Raw genomic sequence first — 8,683 nt, 5'->3', positions numbered from 1 at the left:
ACTGCTTTAAATCTTCGTCTTGAACCAATAAGTTTTAATGAGCTTCATAGTCATTTACTTACTTATGAGATTCTTTTGAATAGCTACCGTGATCAACCTGTCACAAACCTTACCTATCGGCAAAATGCTCCTTCACATTCTACTCCTTGACAATCATGGCCAAATAGATGTCGGGGTAATCAATATCGCAGTTCTTGTCAAATTTGCGATCTCAATAATCATCAAGCCAATAAATGCTATCGCTAAACCAATCTACTTCCGCAATAACCTCACATGAACATTGCTTTTCATCAGAATTCTGCCTCCTATTCCTGGCCTTGGGTGGTTGACATTGGTGCCAATGCTCATCTTACTCTTAATTTATCTAGCCTTCAAATTTCTCAACCTTATCTTGGAAGTGATCAGTTAATTGTCGGTAACGGGCAAGGTTTGAATATCTCTTCTGTTGGTACATCTTACATATCTTCTCCTTCAAAATCATTTATTTTGCCTCATACATATCATGTCCCTTCTATTTCCAAACCATTGCTTTCAGTTTCTCAATTTTGTGCTGACAATAATTGTTATTTCGAATTTTGGCCCTCTTACTTTCTTACCAAGGACCAGAAAACAAAGCAACAACTTCTCAAGGGTATGAACAATGATGGATTGTATGTGTTACCTCTAGCTAAATGACTTGAGGCTAATATTTCTAAAACTGTTCCCTTCTCTGTATGGCATTCTCGCTTTGGTCGTCCGCAACGCCGCACTGTAGCTACTAATTTCAGAAAATAATTTGTCTAGTGATCCTCACTCACAGTTTCAAAAGTGTTCATCTTGTTTGCAAGGAAAATTAGCCAAAATTCCTCTTGCTCTTATTGAGCATAAAAGTACAAAACCTTTTGATATTGTGCATTCAGATGTGTGGGGACCTTCTCCCATTTTGTCGAACTTAAGTTTTCGTTATTTTATCCTGTTCAGTTGTGATTTTTCTCATATTGGTTTTCTGTACTTATTCATTTATTAGAGAAATATCATTAATGTTTCATATTTAAATAGACATAAAGTTTATTTATTAAGCAATATGGTCTAAGTATTAAAAGACATGTTACATTGTGATAAATGGAAGATAATATTCTTTCTAAGAAGACCTATCATCATGATTCATATTTTTATTTCTTACTATAGAGAGATGATTTTCGGGCAAGTGGGAGAATGTTGATTCTTTCCTTATTAAATGAGAAAAATCAGTGGTCCATAAATTCCACAGATTGAGACTTCTATTCAGAATAGGAAGATTTTAAAGATATATTATAATCTCATATATTATGGGAATGAATTATGATAAAATGATAATATTTGAGATTTAATCATGATAGACTTGATAATGGTAAAGTTTATATATATGGACCCTATTTAGTTTGGTCCCTAGACCATTCACTTCTCTTAGCTTTACATCATTATTTAGGATATGTAGAAGAACATTAATTTAGAATCAAAAGAACTATCGTGCAAGAACAACAATAGCTGGAGGTATGTCAATTTTATTACGCATTTAATATATGTGCTTTTTTAGTATAATTAAGCTTGTTTAGATTATAACTTTAGTCTAATAAAAATGTCCATAAATTTAGAAAAATGGCAAAACTAAGCCAAGGCGACATTATCAAAGGCTGAATTTAACTTTAGTTCTTTTTATATAATATTAATTAATTTAAATCATAAAAATTAAAATCTTTTATTAAAAACTCAAAAATAAATATAACATAGTTAACTTAAATAATTTTGAGTATTTAATTTTTATTATCTAAAATAGCAAAAGCTATACTTTTACTTCTATAATTTATGAATCTATTTTCTTGTTGTAATTATAAGTTATGTTGCATGGATTCGAGTACGGGTATCTGATACATATACATATTTAGGAGTAGGCCTTCTCACTTTCTAAAATTTAGGATATGTAGACACACTAAAAAGAATCCAAAATTTGGATACAGGTATGAGAATATGTTTCATCTATATACACACTTTCAACTAATTTAATTAAAATATTTTACTTACTGAGTAAAAATTAAAATAACAGCCCTTCATTTACAATTCAATTTGAAATTAAAAATTTCAAAAGACAAAGTTGAATAACTAAAATACTATTAAGATAAAACACTTAAGATGGCGCATGATCTAAAAGCCTTTAGGAAAAAGCAAAAGAAGATAAAATAACAACATATAAGAGCTCCTAGAAGTCTATAAAATCTCTTAAGCCAATAGGTCCACCAAATGTTTGTTTCACTATTCATTATTACCATTACAAGTTATAGACTCTAATTCAGGTCATTAAGAAATAGTTCTCCAAACTCAATGATATCATTCTCTTTCAAATTAACTTGATCTCCACCTATAAAACAAGCACAAATATGAATTTATTATTTTAATTAATATCTCACTAAAAAAATAAATTATTAATAATATAACTATAACATAAACATTGCCTAAATCACAACATTTTGTTGGTCCCTCGTTATACTCTTCTTCCTTGTATGACAAGTGAAGATTACAATGAATAAACACAAAATCTTCGGTGCTACTTATAGAAATTTTGGTTCTCTTGATGCTTTAAATTAGTGAGTAAAGAAGATTTGAAAACAAAAGACAAAATTTATTAACTAATTGTTGAAGATTAAATACAGTACTAAATCTAAAAACACTGTTGTTGAAATTGAACCAGTCTATTACGCTCAATATATTAAACATGAGAAATAGCATAAGGCTATGAGGGAAGAAATTGACGCTTTACTTGCTAATGGAACTTGGGAATTAGTACCAAAAGATCAAGCTCAAAATGTTATTAGTTGTAAGGGGGTTTTTTGAATCAAAAGAAACTATGATAGGTCTATTTAACGCTATAAAGCAAGGTTGGTTGCCAAGGGTTTCCATCAACGTCCTGGCATTGACTATTCGAACACCTTCGGTCATGTTATCAAACCTAAAGTGGTTCATTTGCTTTTTAACACTTGCAGTCTCTTTGAAGTGGCAGGTACAATAATTTGATGTATCTAATGCATTCTTACATGCTAAATTAAGTGAGGAGGTTTACATGCACCAACCTCAAGGTTTTGTTGATTCCAATTATATTGAACATATTTATCGACTTAAAAGATCTCTTTATAGCCTTAAACAGGCTCCAAGGACATGGTATTGTCATCTCACTTATGCTCTCCTTTCTCTTAGTTTTATTGGATCTAAAACAGTTAGTTCCTTATTTTACTATAAGGATGGTGAAAATTGTGCCTTTTCTATGATATATGTGGATGATCTACTCTTTATCAGTAGTGTTGATTCGGTGGTACAATCACTACAAAAACAATTTGCTTTAAAATATTTAGGTCAGTTGCATTATTTTCTCGGTGTGGAGGCTACTTGGAATGACAATTCTTGATTGCTTATACAAATAAAGTATGTAACTAAATTACTTTCTAAATCTAATATGCACAATGCAAACTCTATGCTTACACTAGCTTGTGCTATGACTCATCTACATGCTGATAAAGGAGAGATTTTCAAGGATCCTACACTGTATCATAGCATTGTTGGAGGATTACAGTATTTGGCTATAATAAGACCTAATATCTCCTTCTCTGTTAACAAGGTCTGCCAATTTATGCATAAGCCACGTTTGGATCATTGGCTGGCGGTTAAACGCATCCTACGATATCTGAAAGTAACCTTGGATTATGGTTTATTAATTCAATCTTGTTCTAGTTTTGTCTTGCAAGCTTACATTGATTCAAATTGGGGAGGGGATGTTGTTGATCATAAAAGCACTACTGATTATGTTGTTTATCTTGGTTCCAATTTGGTGTCATGGGGTTCTAGGAAACAAAGGATTGTTGCTCATTCTTCCACAGATGCTAAATATAGAGCACCGACAGTAACATCTTCAGACGTACTTTGGTTACATTCTCTTCTTAACGAGATTGGGTTTACTGCTACAACTAAACTAATGGTTTGGTGTGATAATGTCCTTGCTACTTACTTGACTATAAATCCAATCTTCCATTCCTGATCCAAACACCAAGAAATCGAGTTCCACTTTGTTCATAACAAAGTTAGCCAAGGTGAACTTCAAGTTCGATATATCAGTTCTAGAGATCAAATTGTTGACCTCCTTACTAAGCCATTGTTCAAGTCTCATTTTCAATTTTTAAGAGACAAACTTACAATCTTTCCTAAGCAAAAGCCTGTATAGCTTGAGGGAGGGTGATAAGGATATTCTCTTTATGATTAAATTTTTCAGATATATATCAACTACTTATGAGTAGTTTGTACGGATAGTAATGACTTCTTGTAACAAACCTTATCAGCTAAGGTTAATTCTATCTACTCGTGTACTATATATTTGTATCAATGATCAGTGTTTTCTATTGCTTAATATCATTACCCTATCACTACAAGCACTAAGAGGGGGGATTAGAACTTTGAGAAAGAGAATGCAAAATTAAAAATTTGGCTAGAAAATGTTAAAGGTAGGTACAATGAACAATAAATGAAAGCTTTAGAAAGAGAAAGAGTTAGACACTTTGATTTACAGGTTCAAACCTTGAAGCCTACATCCTTTCTTCAATTCCAATTGAGAGTTTGATCTACTAAGCAATCTACTTAAGGTGTAGATTAAACACGTGTATTTTATGAGCTCATACACAACTTACCAAGTACTTTATAATTGGCGATACTTAAACTTACAAGGTAAGATTCAAATTTTAGTTACAAGACATATTAATACATTGCCCAAACACCAATCTCATAAAAGTTAATAAATACAAGAATTAATACACTCAACTACACATTTGATTTCTCACAAGAATCAACTACTACACTTAGAAATAGATTTTTATAGCTATAAAAATTGGTTCATAGGAATGATAGCTCAGGAAGTTGATTAATTTAACTCCCGGAAGATCAAAAATTGAAGTTCAAATACTTTCTTGGAAGATATAGCAATTAGAGCTTTGTTTAATGTGAATTCTTTTGTTCAACTACTATCATAAATGTAGCGTCATGGAGGTGACAAGACATGTCGCAGGGGGCGACTTGAAACACACTCAGAATCAATTTGAGCTGCTAATCTTTCGCACTGATTATGGTCAAGCTTCCTTGCCGCCTAAGCCTCCTTCATCAAATTCTAGTGCTCCTTTTTATCAATATGGGGTTGGGTGGGTTTCTTGCTATAAAATTTTTGTTGATGGCTCTTTCGATACTGTTTCGTTGAGTGGAGGCATTGTTGTTATTGTCTTTGATGCTGTCAATTGATTTGCTAGTGCAGTTTCAAGTCAGCTTTCCCATGTAGAATTTGTTGAGCATACTGAAGTATTTACTGTCCAGGAAGGAATTAAAGTTTCTGGTACGATGGGGATTTCTTCTTGCCTCATGTTTTCGATTTATGTTTCAATGGTTTCAATTTTTCATTCTCATGCTACTCCATTTTCTCTGGTTGGGAGATTATTTTACAATTGTTTTTCTCTTTTGCACTATTATTCTATTAGTTTGAATGTTATTTCTATTAGTAGACAATTCAATTATGCAGCTCATTTATGCTACTGTTAGGACTCTTCATAATGTAAAGTCCTCCTTTCATTTTGATCTCTGTCCACGTGGCTAGCTCATTTAATATCAATTTATTGCATTTAAATGAATGAGATCAGGACTTTTCTTTCAAAAAAATATAAAAAAGTGCTTGTACCAAATGTTATCATAAAAAAAAAATTAGGTAAATTTTATTAATTTAAAATTTAACAAATAGTACAAATATTGATTGTTTCATGGTACTTTGATTCAGACATAAATAATTAAAACGGAACATAACTTAAGTTCAAATTCTCTCTTATATTTAAGTAATTTTTACTTTTTTAATAAATGTGAAAAAAAAAATTTATTATTGTATAGTTCATGGACCAGTTTAGCCTTGTATAAATAAAAAAAGATGGAGCATAACTATAACTATTTGGAGTGTAAAAAAGAAAACTATTAGATATCTTAGAAGTGAATGTCATATTCGATAAAAGAAAAATATAATATAAATGACTATTGATTGATTGAGATAAATACTTTGCTCAAATACAAATACTATATATTTTTCAATGTGGAAGGCCCAAGCGGGTGCTACTTTAGCAACCTCAGCTTTTCTATAAGGCCAGAGATTCAAGCCTCAAACTATAAATAAACACTTTAATTACTTTGCTTCTTTCTTTCTTTTCTTTTTTCCCTTCTTCTACGTAAAGAAGCTAAGATAAATAAATATACAAATTTTAGACTCAATAAAAAATATAAGAAAAAATATAGGAAGTCAAAATTGGCTTCCTTCAAAGGTCTGACCAAACTGCCAACCAGAAGGCGCCACGTCATAGCTTGTGAGAGTTCTACCATCACTGGCAGTGACTTGAAAGGATAGACTTTGACCATTCAGATAAGAGTTACTCTGCCAGTTTTGCCCCCAGTTTCTTGACATTGGTTGCCACCCTGTTTTAGACCCTTTGATTGAAACTGCACGAACATCTCCTGCACCCGCGACGTTGGTTATCAATACCAAGTTGAAGTAGGAGTGACCATTGATGGTGAATCTTATTCCTCCCTTCTTGACACATGGCACCCTGGCGATACCACAGCAGTTCATTAGGCCAACGAAACAATTTAGGAAAAATTCTTGATAAAGAAAATCATACAAATTCTAATTTCAAATATTACACAATTGAAAGTCCCCTTTAACATAGCATTCTAGAGTTAGAATTATACATATTTTAATTTTGTAATTTCAAAAATAATTTTAAAGAAAACTGATTTTTAACTATACTGAAATTCAATGGGATGATTAAATAAACAGTTATTAAATTTTATATTTAATTCTATTTTAATAATAAAAATTTATTTTATTTTATACTAATTATTTAAATATAACTATATTTTAATATAGTCATTTTATAAATAAAAAATTGGTATATAATAAAAGTACTCAATAAGAAAAAGTGATTAAAGAAAAGAAATGTGATATACTAAAATCTTTTATTGACAAAATAATTAACTTATTTAAATAATTGAAATAGAATAATTTAAAATTTTATAACTAAAATAAAGCTAATCTCAATTATTATTTTTTAAAAAAATAATTAGATTTTTAAAAATTAAAAAAGAATAACACTTTAAAGTTAATTTGAAAAAACTGTGGTAAATTGGAACAAATTATTAATAAAATTCATGTTCATTGATAATAGCTTGTTCCATATAACATGAGCAATTTTCTTTTATTCCATTTGTATAATTTTTTTCTTTTTATCATTTAGAATCTCATATACATCATTTTGAACTAAAGCTCATTGCTTGTAGATCAAATTTTAACTGTTAACTTTTCTTTTTGTCCAAATATGATCTTGAAAGTAACTGATTTACTGTGTCTTAGAAATCGGAAACAAAAAATTTTACCTTCTGAAGGAGACAGGCACAATTCCAGCACGGTATTGGGCGATTTGAAGGAAAGCAGGCTCAGCCATATCGAAATGTTGGAGAGGAGGATTGCACCAACCGCCGTTGTTATTGGGCAGAGCAGGATTTGGTGGGCAGAAGTTAGTAGCAGTAACTGTAATGGTTCCAGGGAGACACCATTTGGGATCATCAGTGCACTTCATTTCATAACAAGCACCACAGCTCAACCCATTGTCGAACAGTGCTGTGCTTAACGCTGCAGTGTTTGTTCCATACCCTTGGCTATACAAATTCCCATATCCACATGCTCCTCCTGCAAAAATTTTAATTCTTTTGTTATAAAAGAAAAGAGAAAAAGACCCAAAACCCATGATTGATATTTACACATATGTATATAATTTCTAATAATTTAATTAGCTTAAGATAGACATACTGTATATTTTATTTATTAAGTATTATATTAATTAATTTTTAATTATAAGAGATTAATGATAATAAATAACTCAAACAATATAAATGTTATATTGAGCAATTAATACCATATGTCAATATGTAATTAGTTTCGCTTTCTGATGACATAGTAAACTAAATATATTTAAAAAAATATTTCTTAAACTGTTTTTTGCGGCACACACTCTATAGATATTGCTTGTAACAAAATTACATGGTATTAAGAGTAACTAGAACTTACCCATTGTGCCAGATGCATCACCACCGCCATAGAAGGTGGCGTGACCACCTTGCCATCCTCCATAATCAGCTAAAATGCCACTGAGTTGTAAGCCAAATAAGCAACTACAGAGAAGAAGAAGAGATGGTGAAGAAAATGTTTGATGAGATGCCATTGCTAAAGTTGCTAACTTTTTCCCAATACTAGCTAGAGGACAGCTAAAGGACCTTATTATGCAAGGGCAGGTGCAATTTGCCAACTTGAGTTTGTTGTCAAAGGCATGAGGAGTAGGTCTCTATTTATAAGCGGAGCCAAGTAGGCAAAAACCCAATAGGTGAGGTTTTCATTTTTTTTTTCACTATTTTTTTTTTTTTTTGTTTTGACTAGCAACCAAAATCCACCAAATATAAGGGGAAAAATTGACAAAAATAATAATAGTAATAATAAAAATATGAAAATGAAATTGCACATGCACTTGTTTTTATTAATGGATACTGATACCAACCACTTAGCTCAGCAATTGTGGGTCACAACCCCACCCACATGCATATGATATCTCTCAAT

General features: G+C 31.2%; 1 protein-coding gene across 1 annotated transcript; it reads right to left on the bottom strand.

Annotated features, from left to right (window-relative positions):
* Window positions 1–6,045: 6,045 nt before the first annotated feature.
* Window positions 6,046–8,407, bottom strand: LOC8279153 (expansin-A8). The gene is made up of 3 exons (XM_002518238.4): window positions 8,141–8,407; window positions 7,450–7,762; window positions 6,046–6,623 (listed from the first exon to the last, which is right to left on the bottom strand). Exons 1-3 carry the CDS (start codon window positions 8,292–8,294, stop codon window positions 6,320–6,322), a joined length of 771 nt encoding a protein of 256 aa, XP_002518284.1. The 5' UTR covers window positions 8,295–8,407; the 3' UTR covers window positions 6,046–6,319.
* Window positions 8,408–8,683: the final 276 nt, after the last annotated feature.

This window comes from Ricinus communis, chromosome 2, assembly GCF_019578655.1.
Source record: "Ricinus communis isolate WT05 ecotype wild-type chromosome 2, ASM1957865v1, whole genome shotgun sequence".
Classification (NCBI taxonomy): domain Eukaryota; kingdom Viridiplantae; phylum Streptophyta; class Magnoliopsida; order Malpighiales; family Euphorbiaceae; genus Ricinus; species Ricinus communis.
This window is presented reverse-complemented; position numbering and strand designations above follow the sequence as displayed.